This window comes from Phyllobates terribilis, unplaced genomic scaffold (assembly GCF_046119375.1).
Source record: "Phyllobates terribilis strain yellow unplaced genomic scaffold, ASM4611937v1 Scaffold_11__3_contigs__length_659146591, whole genome shotgun sequence".
Lineage (NCBI taxonomy): Eukaryota > Metazoa > Chordata > Amphibia > Anura > Dendrobatidae > Phyllobates > Phyllobates terribilis.
This window is the reverse complement of record NW_027362771.1, coordinates 372099429-372122719: the sequence shown is the minus strand read 5'-3', so window position 1 is coordinate 372122719 and position 23291 is coordinate 372099429. Positions and strand designations below refer to the sequence as shown.

General features: G+C 41.4%; 1 protein-coding gene across 3 annotated transcripts in view; it reads left to right on the top strand.

Moving 5' to 3' along the window:
* The window catches only part of ENTREP2 (endosomal transmembrane epsin interactor 2), a 1396283-nt gene that overhangs the window by 335995 nt on the left and 1036997 nt on the right, over nt 1-23291 (top strand). For all 3 annotated transcript variants that reach the window (XM_073652930.1, XM_073652929.1, XM_073652931.1), the window contains exon 2: nt 6901-6957. In XM_073652930.1, coding sequence (XP_073509031.1) covers nt 6901-6957 — 57 coding nt within the window. The remainder of the gene's footprint in view (nt 1-6900; nt 6958-23291) is intronic.

The following is a 23291-nucleotide window of genomic DNA, read 5'->3' as shown; positions in this document are numbered from 1 at the left end:
AGAAACTGAAATCAAACAGTTTTCAACTCAAAACTTTATTCTAGGTGATGTTACATTTTCACATAGGACCCCTTGTTCGAAAGGAGCTTCTGAACTCTCTCGTCCATTGAATTTGTCAGGTTTTGGATGGTTTCTGCTTCAATTGTTTTGCATGAGAACAGAATACCCTCCCAGAGCTGTTGCTTAGATGTGAACTGCCTCCCGCCATCATAGACACTCCTTTTAATGATGCTCCAAAGGTTCTGAATGGGGTAGAGGTCAGGGGAGCATGGGGGTCACACCATAAGTTTGTCCCCTTTTATGCCCATATCAGCCAGAGATGCAGATGTTTTATGTGCAGCATGAGATGGTGCATTATCATGCAGAAAAATGATCTTGCTGTGAAATACACGGTTCTTCTTCTTGAACCATGGCAGGAAGTGCTGTTTGAGAAAATCCACATACATTATGGAGTTCATCTTTAGCGCCTTCAGGGATCCTAAAGGGGCCGACAATCTCTCTCCCCATGATTCCAGCCCAAAACATTACTCCACCTCCTCCTTGTTGGCGCTGTAGCCGTGTTTGCGTGGGGTGTCCATCAACCAGCCATCCTCCACTCCATTCATCTGGACCATCGAGCGCTGCACGGCACTCATCCGTGAACAAAACAGTTTTGAAATCAGTCTTCATGTAATGTTTGGCCCACTGGAGCCGTTTCTGCTTGTGTGAAGTGGATAGAGGAGGTCGACAGGATGGCGTATGCACAGCTGCAAACCTCTGAAGGACCCTGCATCTTGTTGTTCGGGGGACGTTGGAGGCACAAGCAGCTTCAAAAACTTGTCTGCTGCTATGACAAGGCTTTTTTGCCGCTGCTCTTTCAACCTGACGTAATTGCCTGTAGGAAAGAGTCCTCAATTTGCCCTTATCAGCACGCACACGTGTGTACTGTGAATCAGCTACATACTTCTTGATTGCCAAGACACTTCATCCTGATCATCGCACAATGTTGATTGTAGTCATGCCTTGACCTAAACACTCCACAATTTGTTGCTTCTCAGCAGCCGACACATCCTTTTTCTTTCCCATTTTGGCAGAAAATGTAGGCTGCTTAATAATGTGAGAGAGCCTTCTTAAGTAGTCTTGCCTTTCATTGGACACACCTGCCAAACTAATTAGCACAGGTGTCTGCAATTGCTTACAGTGATATAAAGAGCCCTGACACACATCACCATCAATGAGTTTAACTGACAAACAAACAAATTCTTCCCTTATCACTCCTAAACACTTTTTGCATAATAATTTGGAACGCGGTGTACATGTGCTTTTCCACAAAACACCAGTGGTGCACGTAGTGAATCTTACAGTTCTAACTTGCCAACCGTGGTCTGTATGGAATTGTTCAATAAAGGGCCCAAAATTAAGATAACATAGATGGGAGAGGTCTCTATGAATAGGAATTCCTAAGTATTTGATACCCTGTGAGGGCCAGGCAAAGGGAAAGTTGGACTGGATGGAATCCTATATGGATTTAGGGAGGGAGACATCGAGGGCCTCAGACTTCGCTGCATTGATTTTAAAATTTTACCATGTAACAAAGTGATCTATTTCAGCCATAACAGCAGGGATGGATATATGTGATTGAGGGATATATACTAGGACATCATCAGCAAATAGAGAGCACTTGTACTCGGTGCCTCCCACCTCAATCCACCTAATATTGGGGTTATGGCGAATTGATGAGAGCAGGTGCTCCGTCACTAGGATGTATAAGAGAGGGGACAGAGGACATCCCTGCCTTGTCCCATTGGTGATTGTGAAAGGTGATGAAAATGTTCTGACGCACCCCCTGGGCCTTGGGACACCCGGAGCCGGACCCTTTTTGGTGGATGCTGGTGGTTGTAGTCTTCGTGGCGGCGATCCGGTTCCGTGGCTCAGGGCGGTCAAACCAGTGGCGGAACTATTTATGTGGTTTTGATGTTTAAATGTCCGACTACGCCACCCGTGGATTGCGGTCAGAGTGAACCGCCGCTACAGGGCAGACCGCTAAGGCTGGTGTTGTGGGTGCAGCAGAGCGTAGCATAACTCCCCACGGGAGGAGTATAGCCTCAGGGCAGTGTATGCGGAGGATGGGGGTGATGGTGCAGGGCAGCAGCAGTAACGACACGGAGTCAGTGATGCAGTTCAGGGCCTTTACTCACAGTTCTTATTATCCAGACCACGTCTGCAGGTAACGGCTGCCCACGTCGTACTGTGCTCACCAGGTGAGGGGCTCAGACAACTCCCAGATAACTTTGGAGCGCTTCACAGGACCCCCTTTGTGTGTCCTTTGTCTGGCCTTTCTTACCAACACTTCTGTCCGGCTGCCTCGGGCCCCCTCTTGGTAAACTTGGCGCCAGTTTCCCTGACCCTATGTGGTGCCTTCCTAGCGGGTGGAGCAAGGGGCTGCGCCACATAAAATGTCAGAGCCTCCGGTTTCTAGCTGAGGGTCGTTTTCTGCCTCCACTAGTTCGGGGACCGGTCTCCCCCTTTGGCCTGACCCCTCCACGCAGGTGGATTCGGGCGTGCGGTGGCGACTCGCCCGTCCGCACCCCTGGGATCCCTTCATTCCTCGTTCCTGGAGCCTTCTCCGCTCCTCTTCCTTCCTTCTCCCTCTTGCAGGCCTGGGCCTCTGTTACTAGGCCCACCTCCGGAGCAGAGCTCATGCAGAGCCCCTGCTCCCTGCCACTTCTGCTCAGACTTCTCTGCACTGAACTAAGATGGTGCCCACCTTTTATACTCCCTTCTCAATGCACCCAGGAACTGCTTCCTCCCTGCTCCTGCATTGCAGGGTTCCCCTTCCTCAGTGTTCCCTCCCCCCACTCCAGCCAGGGACAGGGACTGTCGTGCCCATCTCAGGGGCATATTGGTCGCCCTGCCCCACGGCAATGTGGTGTAATGCATGCAGGTGTCGGGTCCTGATCCACACTCCATCCTTATCTGAGAGTGAGATATCACACCTCTGGGTGAGGTGCAATACGTCTGTAGCAACCGAGCCCTCGGGGTGCTACAGTTCCATTTATCTTCAGCCTAGGTGATGCATTGCGATACAGGGCCGTGATTTTGGCTATAAAAGGGTCCCCTACCCCAAGCTTTTTAAGAGAATCATATATGGCGTGCCAGGAGACTCTATGGAATGCTTTCTCAGCATCCAACGAGAGTATCTACTTACAAATTTTTAACTGCATCTAGCCCAGGAAATACTTTGTGCCTAGTAGCAGTGTCTGCTAGTCAGCGGATTATCCCGGCTGTTAAGCAAGCTACACCACCTGTAGTTTGGACACTTAATTTTTTCAAAGGAAATGCTTCGGGACCACGGGATACTCAGTGAAGAGCATCAGGAGGCACCCCAAGGCATAGGGGCTGAGACTGGCACTAGGATGCCTTGCGGTGGACAGCCGAGCTCGATCCTTATAAAAGCTTTTTAACTGCAGCAGCTTTAGTGGACGCTACTGGAGCTGGAATTACGCGGCTGCTGGCATGAGACTTGCCCTCCAATAGATCCTTGTAAATGGATTTAAAGTGTATTCATTCAAATTAGAGGGACAATTTAAATTAAAAAGCTTAGAGCTGCCTCCACCACAGGGGGGCTCTCTCGACCCACCAGCGGACAGGCACCAGTATTGGGAGATGGGGGCTGGCCGTCAGGGTTCACCGCGGCTCTGGCACAAACCCGGCGACACGGAGGTGGCACGGGCAGGAGCGGACTGGCCGTGTCGGCTTCTCACTTTTTGGATTTTAGAAGGGCATGACATGCCTATATCTGTGTCTCCCCCTCCTTTTACTCCTCCACCTCTTTTCTTTTCGCATGACTATATGTACTTGTCACTTTTCCATGTGTTAGTTGTGTCTTCTGAGCAGTTTGTCAGCTTTTGGACACCTTTGAAGGTGTTTTCTATGTGTTTCTATGTGTTTTTGTTTGCCTGCCATTGGTTTTAACGGTGTTCGAAGGTGTTCGACGAACAGTTCGACGAACAGTTCGGCGAACACACGGGTGTTCGACGAACCGAACCGAACTCGAACACTACGGGGGTGGCTCAACACTATTATTTACATGTAAATGACACAACTTAAGATTTGTTTTCGTTTTTGGTGTAATTTGAACATTAGTGTGTGAACCAAATAGTTTATGGCAGAGAAGCATTTTTATACTTTTTATGGTAACTAATTAGTAGTAGTTTTGACTAAATATATTTGAAGTTTTTTTTTAATTGTATAAAAAACTGCTTATGGTGTAAACTTTTGTGGAAACCTGGCAACTCTTAATAGGGCTTCTACAGACATACTCTGTTCAAGCTCCTTCATGTGGAAGGACCCCAAGGTATCCGGCCTTCACTCTTTAATCCCTATACAGTGATTAGGACTCTGGGTTGCTTCTATGCAAAAGCTGCTGGTCGGTGGAGCGAGCTGGCAGAGGATAGTCGACTAGCCAGATCAAAATCAGAGAAGGAATACAGCGGCACCTGGTGACTGCAGGTTAAGATAAGGATGTGACATATAGTATTGTACAAATGTTTTAAGCAGGTATGGAAAAAATGCTGCAAAATAATAATGTTTTGAAGAATAGTTTATTTTTAACAATTAACAAAATGGAGAGTGAATGAACAAAAGAGAAATTAAATCAAATCAATATTTGGAGTGAGCATCCTTTTGCCTTCAGAACATCATTAAAGCATCAATTCTCCTTGCTTCACTTGCGGGCAGGTTTTAAAGGAACTCAGCAGGGAAGTTGTTCCAAACATCTAGGAGAAGTAACCACAGATCTTCTGTGGATGTAGGCTTGTGGAATTCCTTATGTATATTCATGCAATAGCACACAAACTGGATGATATGAGATCAAGGCTCTGAGGAGGCCATATCAACACTTCCTGGACTCCATGTTCTTCTTTATATGGAAGATAGTTCTTAATGACATTGGCTGTGTGTTTGGTGTTGTTGTTCTGCTGAAGAATAAATTTGGAGTATGAATACTCCATCACATTCATTGTTTACCTAGGCACAGCACCTCATCCATATGAGTGGCTGTACCTGGTATTGCAGCTTATAGCGTTAACGTGAGTGAGAGAAATAAGAGAATTCCAGTATCCAAACATGTATTGATTTATTGAAATCCTAATGAATCAGACATACTGTGCTTGTGTGTTTTTGTGTAAAAGGTTAAAAGGGCAGCTATGCTTGATTGACAGATTTTTGCCAATATGTACATAGGTAAATACATGTTAACTTTCCAGACCATGTTCAAATTCTATCATTATATTTTTGTGGATATATATACTGTATATGAAATATGTTTATATAATACATCTTTTTTGTTGTGTGTTTGTGATTTTTTTTAGATGCTGGAAAAACATGTACAGATTGATATAACTGTAATCATATTTTTGGAATTCACAGTGAATGCTGGTAGTGTATTCATATAAAAATTATAGGCTGTGGACATGTATTATTTAAAGGGATCCCATCATCATATTAAAGTTGACCAAACTATGCGCCCATATTTAAGGCTGCATTAATCTAATGTCAGGTTCCCTTTAATGATCTATTTTCCAATGTGTCTGTATGAAATGTTGGCTGTCCATGATTTTTGATACTCTCTCCAGAAAAACATGAAAATATCAAGTTGGCAATCATGCGAGCCCGGGCAGAGAGCCTGCGAGGACACTCTTTTTTTGAGTCTTCTCCAAATTCCTTGCTTGCTTTCTCTGAAACACCGAAGCATTTTAAAGTCAAACATAGCAGCTTGTAAGGAAGCCTATCCCCATTTCATGCTGCCCATGGTTCAGGCCATTTCCTGCTAGAGTATGTTACATAGTTACATAGTTATGTAGGTTGAAAAAAGACAGTTCCATCAAGTTCAACCTTTCTCCACCAGTTATACATTTTCTATTGCAAGATTATTTATAACACAAAATGCCACTGGTTGTGAGGAAATCATCAAGACCTTTTTTAACTGCTATTATAGTATCTGCCATTACTACCTCTTGTGGTCGGCATTCCACAGTCCAACTGCTCTGACTGTAAAGAACCCTTTCCTGTTTAGGTGCCAGAATCGCCTTTCCTCCACCCATAATGAGTGTCCCCTGGTCCTTAGTATGGTCTTTGAAAGGAATAAGTCATGTGCCAGTACTTTGTACTGACCACACATATATTTATACATGTAAAGGAGATTTTCTCTGACGCGTCTTTATTCTAAGCTAAACAAGCCCAACTTTTCCAACCTCTCATCATATGAGAGGCCTTCCATCCTTGTAATAATCTAGTTGCCTGCCTTTGAACTGACTCTAACTTTTAAATATGTGCAGTGAAAAACTGGACCCCATATTCTAGATGTCACATTACAAGTGATTCATAGAGGGATAACAAAACGTTGGATTTTATCTCTTTTTATACACCCTAAAATCGTGTTTGCTTTTGCAGCTGCTGCTTGACATTGAGTTCTGCTGCTCAGCTTACTTGTAAGGTAATAGGAAAGTCTCAGTCAGGACATTGTTTAATAACAACGTGCATTACATTTTATGATTTTGCTTCAATTTTGCACCTTTCAATAAAGAAGCAGTTCTAGGAAAATTTTTTCAAGCTGCTCTTGTAGAGAAAAGATGAGCAGTGCCAACTGCAAGAATAGCATGAGGATTTTTACATGCAGTTTTTATTTTAAGGTTATACAGGTTCAACATATCTTCAATATATACAAAGAAGCATTGCAGCGTTTTTACATGTGTAATCTATAATTTGCTCATCTCTGCTGTCATAGCAGTAACTTTACAGCAGATAAGTGCCATTCTTTTGAACAAAAGTAATGTGCAAAGTGCATGTTGTGGGTCTATAGAAGGGCCAGAAAAACTAGCATCATCCTTTATATACTGACATTTCTCCTTTTTTTTACAGGTACTCTTGTCAGGATTGATTGGTGTTGTTGCCTGGAAACGTCCTCTCTCACTTGTGGTAAGTAACAATCAAATTATGTCTGACCATTTAGTTCAACCACTAAGCAAATTGCTGTAAAATGCAAACTCTATACATATATAACAATTATCATATAGATATAACAGAAGTCATCCTATTAAAACTTTCTCGTCTGATCCAAAGTATAAATATTGAGACTTCAGTTTTTTTTGTTGTCAAAATGTCTCAAATTTTGCTCAGTTTTTTTCTTTAATTTTTGCTATTTTACACCACAATTCTTCTTTGCCTCAATTAAAAATAACTTTAGAAATTACCTTTAAGGCTTCTTAAACTGTCAGTGATTTTCATGTATGCAAAAAACAGTCCATGATTCATCAATGTTTTTTATGAGATTTTTCATCAGTTTGGTCAGAGTGTCATTTTTTACCACCATTTTTATCAGAGTTTGGTCAGAGTGTCATTCTTTACCACCATTTTTTATCAGAGTTTGGTCAGAGTGTCATTTTTTACCACCATTTTTTATCAGAGTTTGGTCAGAGTGTCATTTTTTTTTACCATTAGTAAAAAAAAATTTCATCAGACTTTCATCAGTTTTTCTTGTGTGAGAAACAAAAATAAAGATTTCTCAAGCTTCTCCTATCAAACAGTCCATGAAAAATGGACAGTACAATGATGGAGAGCTGTTCAATTGTTTTATGGATCCATAGATTTTATTGAGAAGTTTTATTCAAGAGCCGGATCAAAATCTGAAATGTCTCCTTGATTTTGTGCGGATCACTTGGTTTGCAAAAATACACTGACATGTGAACAGCCCCATAGACTATAGGTATGTGTTCTATCTATGAAAAACTTGGTAGAACTGATATGTCTGAATGAGGCCTTAGGATAAATTCTCTGTGATACTGAAAAGTAGGGGAATATGGATGGATCGACTCAACAAAAATATACATCAAATTGAAAGATGAAATAAATCCTTTGTACTGTAATGTGGATATATACTCTGAAATATTTTCTTTATTAGTGTTGCAATATATAATAATTTATCCTAAGGCAATCTCAAGTTCTTAAAGTAATTTCAAAAGTGGATCCTTCTCTAGATTCCACAATACATGTATGCATTATTAAACAGACCTCTTAGACCTGGTTATTATTATTATTATTATTTATTTATTTAGTTTCAGAGTACCATTGATTTCATGGTGCTGTATATGAGTAGGGGTTATGACGCGCCCCCTGGGCCATGTTCAAGGGATACCCGGAGCCGGATCTGTATGGGGGTAGTAGTCCTTGTGGCGGTGACCCGGTCCGTGCCCAGGGTGTCAAACTAAGTGGCAGTCTATGGCAGTAGATGTTAATTTGATCGACTACGCCACCCGTTGAGTGCGGCTTTGAAGCCGCCGCTGCAGAGCAGTCCGCTGAGGTCGGTGGTATATGTGCAGCAGTGATGGTATAACCCCCAGCGGGAGAGGTATGGCCTCAGGGCAGCAGGTGTGGATGATGGGTGTAGTTATGTTGTAGAAAGGAGAGTCAGAGACTTGAGGTGCAGTTTCAGGGTTTTTACTCACAGGTGTTCTCTCAGTCACTCTGGCCTTGAGTGACCACCCGAGCCGTGCTGCGTCCACCAGGTCCTGGACTCGGCCAACCCCCAGGCAGTCCGGAGCGTGGTCCTGAGCTTCCCTGTCTCTCTCTCTTCCTCCTGGCCGTTCCCACCAGGGATCCACCTTTGGCCGGCTCCCTCGGGTCTCTTGGTGGTCAAACCTCCTCTGGGTTCCCTGACCCTATGCTTGGTGTGCCTTTCTGGTGGATTTGGTGAGGGTCGTGGCAAATCTTGACCACGACCTCCGGTTCCTGGCTGAGGATTAGTGGCCTCCACCAGTTCGGGTTCCGGTACCCGTGTTCGCCAACCCTTCACCCTTTCTGGTCTGTTTCTGGGTTCTTGGGGTTCCCTCTGTCTTTCTCTCTGGGTCCTTCTTACTCCTCTCTCTCTCTCTGCAGGCCTTGCTCTGGAGCTGGGCCCAGCCGGAGCCACAGCTCCCTGTCAGCCCTCCTGGCTGAGCTCCTCTGCTCTGCTTCTCCTCAGGCTCTCTGACCAAAGACCCTATTCTAAGATGGTGCCCACCTTATATACTCCCTCTATGTGTGAACCCAGGTGACCAGCACCCAATGGGCTCCTAGCTTTACCCAGACTACTCCCCCTATCTGCCCCTACACTACTGGGATGTTCCACCCCCCCTCCCACTCCAGCCAGGGACAGACGCTGTCGTACCTGCACATATACTGGTGGGAGTACCGTTGTTCTGTCCCCCGGAAATGGGATGTATGTAGTGCATGCAGCCTACTAAGCTCAGTTCCACACTCCATCCTTACCCGGGAGTGGAATACCACACCTCTGGCTTGAGGTGTAATACCCCTGTAGCAGCCGAATCCTCAGGGTGCTACAGTTACATACAAAATACAAATATAAATTAAAATTAACAACCTAACAATGACAGTCAGGTACAGAAAGGAGAGGGCCCTGCCCTTGCGGGCTTACATTCTTCAGGATACAGCGCTGTCATTCTGTCATGGGTTTTCACAGTAAGTACAACAGTCCAATCAGATCTAAGAGATTTATTTAGTAATGCATGCAGATAGTATTGTGAAGAAGTAGTCACAGATTTGCTTTCGCCTCGAACTTAATGATTTAAGAAATCACATGTTGACTCCAATGTTTGTAGGCTTGTAGGATTTTGTATAAACAGTCTCACAGAATCCTGCAGAGACTACAATGGTTATTTTCCTGCTGATCTTACCTATTTTTGAAAACTCGTTCTGCAACAAGTGGTATTAGATTATGTGCAAACAGAATTTTTTTTTTGAGGCAGTCAAAAATCACGAGCTTTCCAGTGAAAATCTCATCAGAAACACCTACTTGGAGGAGTTTTTGGAGGAATTTTTCAATTTCAGAAGTGATTGTTGGAGTTGTTTTGAAGATTATTTTATTTTGGAAAGTTTCTTTCATGAAGCATTTTAGAGCCTTTAGGGTGTGGGCACACGATTCAGTTTTCAGGAGGATTCCGGCTGAAAAACATATTAGAAAATGCTGAAAATAATAAATATATGTATTTCTACGTAAAATGACTTGCTGTGCAAATATATTGACTTTTGAACATTTTAACAGTTTTAGGTTTCAAAAAATGTCAAGGTGGATGAAAGAAATTACATCCATTCATCTGGTATTGTCTTTAAAGATGCTCTGTACTTTTCTATCCAAGTCGATGGGAAAGATCAAAAGATCATACTTATTTTGGAGCATTTTGACATTGTTTTTGCTTTAAAAAAAAAAACACCCTAGCAATTTCTTCAATATTCAAGGGGATGAAAAAAATGATCAGAAAACAATAATAAAAAAGACATCACAAAAACCATGGGAAAAAAATCCAAAAACATGTTGGTGGCAAAAATTGATAAAAATGACTGAGAAAACAAGCAAAAAATTAAACAGTAAGTGTAAGGGTATGTGCACACAAAGTTTTTGGAGCAGTTACTGAGTGGAAATTGAGTGGGAACTCTCCACATCCTCCTCAAAAGCACAAGACTCCTCAAAAACTTGGAGTTTCCGCTCAGTTTCTGCTCCAAAAACTCAGTAAAATGATTTCATAAGAACATACCCTACCGTTTGTCGTTTGCAGATACCCTTTGATTGGACAATGCCTAATGTGAAGTGTTATCTATCAGAAGACGCTTCAATAAAGTGATATGCACTTTCTTTTCTTCCACCAGATATTTTTCAAAACTTGATAGTGGAAGAATAAGAGTATTTTAAGTGTTTTATGAACAATTTTTCTGTGTCCTTTGGAGTGGACTTGGTCCAAAAGACACCTCTAAAGACTCCATATGTACAGGCATCCTTACAATCCTGTATTTCCTTACAGTCACACACAGGATTGGAAGGAGGCAGAGGGGAAAAAATGTGATCTCCTAGGACAGAAAGAGAAGAGTTTCTTATATATTTCTTATTTTTAAGTATAATATAGGACAATTTAGGATCTTTTAAAAGGAAGACGTTAAGTTTCTACTTTGGTTGCAGTTCATAATAAAACATCAAAACTGCTCTGTACTCAACTTTGTCTCCTCCTAATCCAGGTGGCTAGCATTGGCTGCGGTGCTGATGTTACGTCAATAGCATGCAGCCAATCAGTGAGCTCAGTGGCCCTGAGTGGCATTCTAGCTACACTGGCAGAGCAGCTGAGCTCACTGATTGTCTGCCGCAGTGTCAAGGTTACATGAGCGCTGCAGACAATGCCAGACACTGGGAACAGTAGCGGAGACTAGCCAGTGGACTCGAGGAAGATGGATATGGCGCACTTTGCTGTTTTATAACAAACTGCATCCAGAGAAGAACCTAAATGAAACCGGGACAACCCCTCTAAGTGAAACTACTTTGTGACTACTTTCTATGCCTAGTTTACTATTATTTGAATAATATAATAGACAATATTACTAAAGATAATCAACATGCAAAACACTTATGTTATTGATATAATAATTTCACTGATTTTAAGCAATAGTGTCCTACAAAAAGTTACATCAAAAGTGATAGAAGAAGGAACTTTCATTTTTAAGAATTTTATATTCTTTTATTGCTGTTTTAATGTTACATTGCCAGAAATAATAATAGCTTTGTTTAACTTTTAGCCGAAGATTGAAGGCTGTCATTTTAGTCTTTAATTGCATTATGAGATTATGGAAGTATATTAGGATCTTGGATTGTTGTGGTCTTAAAAGGAATCTGTCAGCAATTTTTTGATATGTACTCTGAGGGCGGCATCAGGTAGGGGCTGAGACTGAGATTTTAGCAATGTGTCATTTGTTAGGCTGTGTGCTGTTCTTTCAATACAAAGAGTGTTTTATCAGCAGGAGAGTATCAATGCCCGAACTGGGGCCTGCATGAATCCAACTCCACCCCAACACTGATTAGCAGCTTACTCTGCTTCATGCTGCATCTAAAAACTCTAATTGTGTGAGAACTAAGTAAACTAAGTTATACATCACTGGAATCAGGGTTTCTTTTCTTACATTTTGCTGTTCCCAGATGACGTAGCAAAAAAAAAGTGTCAGATTTCCTTTGAAGAGAAATAAATGGCCAACTGTTTATGCGTGCATGTAGAAATAAGCGCTCTTACATAGAGGATCTCCATTCTGGCTCATATAGGGCGATATTTAGTGCAGTCCCTACTTTTATGATGCTCATATGCCCTAATTCTTATCATGAGACAACCCCTTTAAGATATTTACATAACATTATGTAAGGAAATGATTTAAGTATTTGATCATCTGTAAGGAAATTACACTTTGATCCAACGTGATTTTATTACCAGCAACACATTGCAAGAGGCCAGATCTGCCCTTTCAGATAGAACAATTATCAAGGACAATGTTCTGCTAAATTGCACTGTATAATTGAAGGACAAAGTAGGAAAGTGCAATCCCTTTAAAAAAGATTTTCGTAAAATCTAAAGATTGAGTCACCTTCTTTGTAACCATCATTTACTTTTATCTTCCAGTGTGACACACACCTATGTCCTGGTAATGATTATTTGCTGGCGTAAGTGTGATAATAGATGTCAGGGACTGACTTTGTATTAATTTAATGGTGACATCTGCTATGTGAATTACTGACATCAGCGCTAAGCTCAGAATACTTGATCTTATATAAAATGTACAATTTATGATAGTTTCTTAGATATTTCTATACATTTTTAAGATTTTAAAAGTTTAAAATATCTGGGTATTAGAGCAAATTTTCAGAGTTTGCACTTATTATGTCTAATTGTCCACAATGTTTGTACGTTAAATGCAAAATAATTTGTAGTTCTTGACTCTTAGTTCAGTTGTCTGTAGTTTACAATTATTAGATTGTTAATGTTCTTAAGGCCCCGTCACACATAACGAGATCGCTAGCAAGATCGTTAGTGCGTCACGGTTTCGTGATCGCTGGGGAGCTGTCAAACATGCAGAACTTCCCAACGATTTCAGCCGCCCCAGCGATCTAACTAACTATCTCGGCGGTCGTTGGGATGCTTTCACACAGCAGCTATTTCAACGATCCACACCTTGATAGGGACTGTACTGTGTCACAAAGGCGTGCATAAAATTACTTTTCCACGCCCCCTCATCTTCGATTGGTGGACGCTACTGCGTTCTGATTGGGCGTCCTTGGTTTAACATCGCTACTGCGTCTCCGGTCAGATGGGATCGCTACTGTGTCTCCGGTCAGACGGGATCGCTACTGCGTCTCTGGTCAGATGGGATCGCTACTGTGTCTCCGGTCAGACGGGAACACTGGCGTGTGCATTGTTCCTGTACAGATGTATGGATGTTCATATATTTATATGAATATATATATAGAGATGTAAATGGCCATTTATGTGTATGCATAACTGTATGTTTGAGATTATGTATGTGTATAGTTATCTGTATACGTATGTGTATATGAGTGTGTGTGTATATATTTATGTACTTAAAAATATGTTTGAGACCCCAAACAATACCTACCTCGCTAAAGATGTCTGATTTCTTCAAAGTGGAGTCACAGCCGGAGAACGCTGGTGGGATCCGAAAAACAAGGACGCACTAGCGACCACCAATCGGGGATGAGGGGCACGGAAAAGTCCAATTTATGCACGCCTACATGTCTCAGTTCTGAATCGCTAACAAGGTTGTTGATAGGGTGTCAAATACAGCGATGCACACTGCCCAGCGGGAGCGCAACGACCCAGGAATGGTCCAGGAAGCTTTGTAACGATCCGCGATCTCACAGCAGGGGCCTGATCGTTGCTACCTGTCAGACATAGCGAGATCGCTATTGCGTCACGAAAACCATGACGCATCAACGATCTCGCTAGCGATCTCGTTATGTGTGACGGGGCCTACTGTTGTGGCAATTAGTATTCCATGTACTGACTTTATGGTGGGATTATGGTGGGTTGGTGCATAAAAACAGTCAATTGGCAGTGTATTGCATTAAAGTGAGGCCATATGAGGGCTGCAAGCCTGGAAGAGAGCCCATCATGACAGGGTTTGAGCAGGAATGTGAGTGTTAAAATAAGTGTAGGGCGTGTTGAGAAGGTGGGGGATGGAGTTTAGGGTCAGCCTTAGGTCAAATAAGGTGAGGGTCTTGAGGGGGTTATAAAAGCATAAAAGCAAGGAATCATTAAGGATGAGGCAGCCATAATTGGTACAGTCACCCCGGAAGCTCCTAACCACCCTCTATTATTTTGTCTACCTTTGTATTTGCGGGTAACAAGTAGGAAGTTTTAGAGCATTTTTAGCTGAGATGGCGTCAGTGTAGACTGGGGTGCCAAGGGCCCACCAGTAACCAACTTCAGGGTCCCCCTTTCCTTTAACATGCAAATGTGACATTATCCTCAATCACAATTTTATATAAGAATGAACTGGATAGATTGTTAAATGAATAAGATTCAGCCTTTGTCTTGTCTGTACATAGTGATTCAAGTATATTGTGCCAAATACTGCTCATATAAGAGGGTGGTGGCCCACTCTTGCATAGATACCCATCAGAGGATTCTCCTGTTCTCCTGTGGGCCAGTCCAAGCCTGGATGGGGTGTTTTGATAACTGTGGAATTGTTCTCTAACTTTGTCATGACAGTGGGGGTGGGTCCTCAAAGTTGGAGACACGGATCATATAGGATGGTTGAGAGGTATCCGGCAATGACTTTGGACCCCCCAGGTGGGCTCAAATCGGTCATGCCGGACAATTTGTGGTCCCGTGGTTTGTGGTTACCATTAGACGCCAGGTTGTTTTTTATTAGGGGTGGAATCAGCTAGTGGTAATACGACCTGAGCAGTCATTACATACATATAGTGGACTCGCCAGACTTATGGGGCTTTGAGGACCACTCCCCTTCCATTGTTTGGGATATTTGGGCATAGCTATTACCATCTAATGTTTATTTATGTTGTGTGTTTTAATAAAAGGCTGCTGTGGCCAATTCATTCTATCCTGCTGTGTCTACTCTCTTTATTTTAGGAGGGAATTAAGGGCTTCAAGGTCATGAAGGGAAATTATTGCCGGGGGGGAGGTGACTGGGGAGGCGGTAGGAAAGGGAATATGCTGGAGTGACTTTCCAATACCCTTTGTCAAGGGTATAGAGCAGAGACTGACCCCCTATTAAAACAGGAGCTCCTGCAGATTACATACAACCTAAGACTACTATTACACATTGCATTTAAACTACAGTGATCTTGGGGAATTATAGAATAATCTCCTAACTTTGAGAATATTGAAATGATTGAACCTATTGAAATTCTAATTCGTCAGGTTCAGCTAATTTTTCCAAAAACGCTGATCTGTGGTGAATTTATTTTCAGCGACTCTCAAGTAGTTCAATTGCCTTGGAAAACTGTGTAGAACATTTTAGCCATCTCCTAATTCTGTATCCAATCTCTTTTATTGTTAATATGGCCTTAGGGGAAGGAGTGAGAAATAGAAGCAAACTTTGGAATTGGAATTCATTAATGAATTACACTGGCACTGCTGCTACCACCCGCCACATCTCTCCTTCCCTATTGATGCAACTAAATGTTATTCAATACTGGTGCCTTTTTATAATATCCCTATGTAGAATGAGCTGCGCATTCTGACTTTTATTCCATAACTGTAAAAGCATACACAAATGCTGCTCGGCCGGCCCAATCTTTTATACTGGCTTTGATAATCCCCCATGATTGGCTCTGTTAGACCATATGATGTGTTAGCTGCAGGGCATTATGGGAAGCCCGCCTAGTCACGCCTGTCGCCATTAGCCTGCTCTGTCACTCTTCAGCAGTGTATGAAATGGCAATGGGAATTTTTTTTCTTTGGAGGGAAGATCTGCGAGAAATCGAAACTCAAACTGTTCAAATTCGCGAAGACTTAAAACCGCCTGGAAATCTGACACTAAATCCGACACTATATATCGCTCCGAATATCTCTATAGTAGTCTGTAGGCCAGGCATCTTCCTAGACTGTTTTGTGATGGATTCCCATTAGCAGCACAATCTGGGTCTCATAGACTGGCTTTAAACTATCATTCATGCGAAATAATTGAAGTGTATGGATGACAGTGAGATATACGGTATTTATATGTCCTTCTGCACCCAGCGGCTCCTCAATACGGCATACGAGAATGCAGAGTGCACTTTCCTTCTTCCTCCCTTCGGCACATCTTCATGGCCGTTTTGCTGCTCTGTCTTCAGCCAGGCTCTACGCAGCAAGGGACAAATAAAGCATTTATATTCTGTGCACATCTGTGGAGTCATCCCGTTGTTATCTCTTTCATTTTGTCTGCAATCGCAATAATACACATAATGTGCTCATCTGACTGGGCTATACCTTCAATAAATATAATGTATGTATTTCTTCTGTGCAGTGGCTTCCACTTGTCTTTTTAACAGCAAAGGATCAAAAGAGCTAGTGGAATAAAACGCTTTCGAAATCACAGCACTTTGCTTCCTCATTATACTTACTGTGTATGCCAACTGTATTGTCTGAAAGGTTGAAAAACTTCTATATTACGAAACCTAATGGTACTGGGAAATCTGTACATTGTGGTCACGTTTTATGTTGTATAACCCTGCATTTATATTCCAAAATGTTGCACTAGGCAAGGCAACATCAGTCACTTGGATTAATTAGTTACCTGCGTGAAATGAGGTCTTGAGTTGATGGTAATGAAATATGAATGGCGACATGTAGTAATAATGCTGCGGGTGTAGGTTTAAAGGTTAGTTTAGTTCACCATACCTACTGGGCGCAAAATATATTTCCAGCTAAAACCTTTTAACTTTGTATTAATAGAGAAGCAAATGCAAATCATGTCATGTTTATTCTACATTAATGTAGTAGTATTAAATCCATTTTGTGCTTTCATGACCCTTAATGCATATAAAAGTGGATGCATCACCAGATTTCACTATACAAACTGTATACATTATTGCCTAGAATTAATATGATGATCATGTGCTTATATTCCAAATCAATGTCAGAATGCCTGTATAATTTATTTATTAAAATAATTATTTTATGAACGTAAGGGTATGTTCACATGTTGCGTTTTTTTATGCAAATTAAAAGCTGCTTTTTATAGTACCAGCAAAAGCTATGTCATTTCAGAAATCTCGTGCACACGGCTGCTTTTTTATTCCTGATTAGAAAACTGCAGCATGTCAATTCTTTCAGCATTTTTGCAACGGTTTTTCACCATAGAAAGCAATGAAAAAGTGAAAAAATGCTGAAAAAAACGCAACAATGCGTTTTGCTGTTTTTTTTGCCAATGAACCTAACTTTATTAAACATGTACTGTAGACAAATGACACATATGATCTGCACCAAAAACGCTGCAAAAAATGCAGCTAAATACACAGCAAAACCTGCTTTTTGTAAGCATCTGACAACAGAGCATGTTTTGGCTTCAGATAAAAAACGTAGCAAAAAAGCACCATGTGAACATAGCCTAAGGCTCACATCTGTGTGCTGTCTGTTTTTTTCTTTAGACACCACACCAACCCATAATTTCATTGATCCATACAGACATTCATTATAGGCCACGGCCCCACTGTCAGTATTTGGTCAGTATTCGGTCAGTATTTTTTCTCAGGAGTGGGAGCCAAAACCAGGAGTGGGTGATAAATGCAGAATTGGTGACTTGTTTCTATTATACCTTTTCTCTGATTGTTCCTCACCTGGTTTTGGCTCCCACTCCTAAGAAAAAATACTGACCGAATACTGACCATATACTGATAACGGGTCGTGGCCTTAGTAATAAACTTGATTAAAACTATGTGACCTTCCAAGGGTTTTTTTGGGCATGGAAACAAGCACAACTCTTCAGTGGAAAAAAACAAAAAACAGAAAAGAAAGAAACCAAAGCAACTAGGATGCAACTATGATGAAAAATATCGGTCCATTTTTTTTTTATGATAAGTTTAAGTTCCCACAGCCGTATTTTTGGTTCAAGTGCTGTGAAAAAAACGGACAGCACTCGGACCAATGTTATTCAGTAGGACTGTTCCAATGGCCATTTGCTTTTCATGTACATGTGAAAAAAATCACAACATACACTTTTCTTCCATATTTCGGAATGGGGCCTACACGGATTAACTGTATAGCATCCTATTTTTACAGATTTATTGTAATTCTTTAATATAGAAACCTGTATTTGTTCTTGTGCATTTTAATACCTGCTGATGAATGAAAACAAATGCAATACAGATGTCATACGGAAGACAATACGGATTGTCATTTCTTTCTGGATGAAAATCGGACAATTTTGTCAGTATGTTGGTGTGAGCTTAGCCTTACACGGATGTGTGAATGTACAGAGGAAACACAGAATACAGACTTTGTACTTCAAAGATCTATCCAAGTTTGATCCATTTTAACTGATCCACTTCTAAGAATCAATGGATAAAAAAGTTCTGACAGTATACCCGCTTCAGTGAAAAAATAACGGAAACAACAAAGATGACATCTGAGAAAAAATGGACCCATTTCTCTCAGATGGTAACACTCAAACGGATGTGTAAATGCAGCCTTAACAAAAGATTGAGAGAACTCATAAGTCCAAGTATAGACTCTGCCCAGCCGAGCAGTGTGAGATTTCAGCAACAGCGGGGAGGAGGGACACTGAGGTGCTGTCAATAGGAGTTTGAAACTGGATTATGCAGCCACATAGATTTTCAAAGTAAGTATACCTGTCTTTTTAGGTCTGTGTAAAAATGATCTTTGTAATAATGTATGCATTCTCTACTGTAAAATCTGGAAACAGAACCAGTTTAAACTTTTATCTGCTCAAACAGGCATTGAAGTGAAGCAGTCAGTTGTCGAGAAGAGCCAGTCAGACATATCACTGGAATCAGGGTCCCTTCCCCTACATAATGCTGCTCTCAAATGGAGGTGTAAAACATGGTGACAGATTCACTTCTAGGAGACAATTTCAGTAATATTTAGACCTGTAAACTGTAAGCTTTGTATGCACAGAATTTATACTGTATGCTATATATATATATATATATATATATATATATATATATATATATATACACACAGGTGCTACTCACTAAATTAGAATATCATCAAAAAGTTAATTTCAGTTCTTCAATACAAAAACTCATATATTATATAGAGTCATTACAAACAAAGTGATCTATTTCCAGTGTTTGTTTCTGTTAATGCTGATGATTATGGCTTACAGCCAATGAAAAGTCATTATCTCACTAAATTAGAATATCATTAAAAAGTTAATTTATTTCAGTTCTTCAATACAAAAAGTGAAACTCATATATTATATAGAGTCATTATAAGCAGAGTGATCTATTTCTAATGTTTATTTCTGTTAATGTTGATGATTATGGCTTACAGCCAATGAAAACACAAAAGTCATTATCTCAGTAAATTAGAATACTTTATAACAACAGCTTGAAAAATGTTTTTAAAATCCAAAATGTTGGCCTACTGAAATGTATGTCCAGTAAATGCCCTCACTACTTGGTCAGGGCTCCTTTTGCATCAATTACTGCATCAATGATCACTCTGTTTGCAATGACTCTATATGATATATGAGTTTCACTTTTTGTATTGAAGAACTGAAATAAATTAACTTTTTGATGATATTCTAATTTTGGGAGAAGCGCCTGTATCATACATGTATACTTTTGCTCAGTAATATATATATACATATCCACCTATAACTTTTATACATATATATCACTGTGATCATAATGAGGTTTTGGAACCATTTTAATATACTGTTCTGGAGTCTTAGTTATACTTTTTATAGCTTGCCTCTTTATCGAGATGTCTTCATTATCTTTTTTATTACCTACATGCCTGTGGGGATTGGCATAACATTCGCTGGTCATTTTATCAAGTTTTCATAGCTGAACAATATGTTGCATTGTGAAAGTTAGAGATGCGATGGCTGTGGCCCTCATTCATCTCTGGAGCAAGCTGATTAATTTTCATCATCTAAGGCAGAAACCATTTTGTGTTTAACTATCTGGTAAATGAAATAGCAAGTATGAGTAAGCAAATGACTTTTGGTGTATGAAAAAATTCTATGAATTTCATGTCAAGTAACCTTCTTGCTATTTCTATATTTTAAAGCCTATTACTTCCTGCGGAAAATATAACATAACAAAACATATACTTTACTGCACTTCTTTGCACCCTACTTTTCTACAATGCCCCTATTATGGCACCGGTTACATTGTTGGGCCTTCGGTGTAACAGTTCATGTGAGTGTTCATTTTCCAGTGCAACCGACATATTTGATGGAATGATTTTCAGACACTATATTACAAGCTAACATAGCTGGCAGATGGTAAAACACAAGATATTAAAGGGATTTGTCATCAGAATTCACAATACAAACTGCATATAATATCATGAAGAACACATTTTTAGACTTGATGAAGCCGGTGTACTTTCTTTGGAACACCATGTCAGAATGACCGTATAATATTTTTTTGAAAATGTTCTTGTCTGTTTTTAAATTGTGCAGTTATGCGCCCAGTTATAATTCATCAAAATTCTCATTTAAATATAAGCCAAGCAAACAATATAAAAGGATTATTCAGACATTCTGACAGTGGAGTATCTTAGTAAATACACCAGCCTCATTGGGTCTAAGAGAGATCCATTTATTAACGTATGCAATTTATATTCTGGGGACAGATCCTCTTTAAATCTTGTGTTTGATCATATCAACTACTAGGTGATATCCCTTATTTAATTAAACCTAAGCAGTGATGGAATTTATGGAATATTTGCTTGGGAAGATACACCTTAGAGGGGTTGTCCAGTCCAAATCGATAAGTCTGCAGTCACTCTGTGAGACTGTAGACTTATAAATCCCCCCAGCACACTGTGCGCTGCTGGGACTCGCCAGTTTCTGACCTGGCACCGGAGGGTATGTATGAGTTATACATACTCCCAGGTAGAGCCCGTCTAGTATGTGTGGTCTTGCTCCATACACTTGTATTGAGCGAGGTTGTGCCTCAACTAGTGACGCTGCCAACTAGAGGACGCAGCCTTGATCCATGAAAGTGTATGGAGAGAGGTCGAGTCCACTGGACGGGCTCTGGCTGGGAGTATGTATAAGTCATATATACCCTCCGGTCCCGGCTCAGAAACCAGTGAATCCCCACAGTGCGCTGGGGGGACTCATAAGTCTGCGGTCACACAGAGTGACTACAGACTTATCGATTTGGACCAGACAACCCCTTTAATATATCAAAATCAGATTATATGAGTTATATACAGTGAACAAAATAATTATTTGATCCCTTGCTGTTTTTGTAAGTTTGCCCACTGACAAAGACATGAACAGTCTATAATTTAAGGGTAAGTTAATTTTAACATTAAGAGATAGAATATCCCAAAAAAATTAAGAAAATCACATTGTATAAATTAGATACATTTTTTTGCATTTTGCTGTGAGAAATAAGTATTTGATCCCCAACAAACCATTATGAGTTCTTGCTCCTACAGACCAGTTAGACGCTCCTAATCGACTCGTAACCTGCATTAAAGACAGCTGTCTTACATAGTCACCTGTATAAAAGACTCCTGTCCACAGACTCAATTAATCAGTCAGACCTCTACAACATGGGCAAGGCCAAAGAGCTTTCTGAGGATGCCAGGGACAAGATCATAGACCTGCACAAAGCTGGAATGAGCTACAAAACCATAAGTAAGACGCTGGGTGAGAAGGCGACAATTGTTGGTGCAATAATAATGTAAGGTACCCCAGCGAGGTAGTCGTGGGCGAGTTGTAGCCCCTGCTCGCTTTGACACCCTACAGACAATTTGTGTCCTCCCTCTGATGTGTGGCTGGGTATGTAACATTCTTCACTTACTTAAAACCATCCGATCGTGGCTGTCTCCAGGCATTTTTCTTCTGGGACCAGGGCAGCAAAAAATTTAGAGGACACGGAGCTCTTAACCATAACTGGGATTTTACTTGGGGGAGAGGAGTATATACAGTATTTACAGTCAGGTACATTGGATAAGGCCCAACAGGCTTTCATCTCCCATACAAGTGCTAGAAACATCTTCAGCCCTGGTGCCCTCTTTAGTTGAAGCATCTCTCTAACTCTATTCTCTAGCTTAAGAGAAGTTTCCTCACCAGTGACAGTGTGTCCAGATCCTATATCTCCCTCACGGCTTAACCTGGGAGTCCTATCTTCCTCTGCTACCTGCAGACTAGAAGTTCCCCGGGGTCCTCAATACCTCTGTTGAGTTTCTCCGACCGGCTAAGGGGATTCTAATGGGTCTGAGGGTAGGGAGCCTCCGTCTACCCTAGCAGCCAATTTCCCTGGCTGTCCGCCCGTAAGGCTTCCTGTCACAACTCTGACAGGAATCCAACTGACACTCCAGATGTTACCTAGAATGCCCCGCCCCCTGCAGCAGTTAATTCCTCACTGTCATTCTGGTAGCAGGTTCTCACTAACAGCTGCGCCTGACAGTGACATCTTGTGGCCGATTAAAAGTACTACAGCCCTACAAGGAAATATATCAGGGACAAGCTTTATACACACTTTATGCTTGATCATGGCACTAAGTTCCTCCCTCTACTCTACTGGCTGGATCCTCACAGCTAACCCCTTAACTGGACCTAATGGCAGCTCAGAGAGATCTAACTATGGGAACATTCTCTTTTAACTCTTTCAGTTACAAAGGAAGGCTACGTCCTTCCCCACTACTACAGTAAGAAAATGGAAGAAATACAAAATGACTGTCAGTCGACATCGATCTGGGGCACCATGCAAAATCTCACCTCGTGGGGTACACTTGATCATGAGGAAGGTGAGGGATCAGCCTAAAACTACACGGGGGAACTTGTTAATGATCTCAAGGCAGCTGGGACCACAGTCACCAAGAAAACCATTGGTAACACATTACGCCTTAAAGGTTTAAAATCCTGCAGTGCCCGCAAGGTCCCCCTGCTCAAGAAGGCACATGTGCGGGCCCGTCTGAAGTTTGCCAATGAACCCCTGGATGATTCTGTGAGTTATTGGGAGAAGCTGCTGTGGTCAGATGAGACAAAAATTGATCTCTTTGGCATTAACTCAACTCGCCGTGTTTGGGGGAAGAGAAATGCTGCCTATGACCCAAAGAACACTGTCCCCACTGTCAAGCATGGAGGTGGAAACATTAAGTTTTGGGGGTGTTTCTCTGCTAAGGGCACAGGACTACTTCACTGCATCAATGGGAGAATGGATGGAGCCATGTACCGTAAAATCCTGAGTGACAACCTCCTTCCCTCCGCCAGGACATTAAAAATGGGTCGTAGCTGGATCTTCCAGCAAGACAATGACCCAAAACATA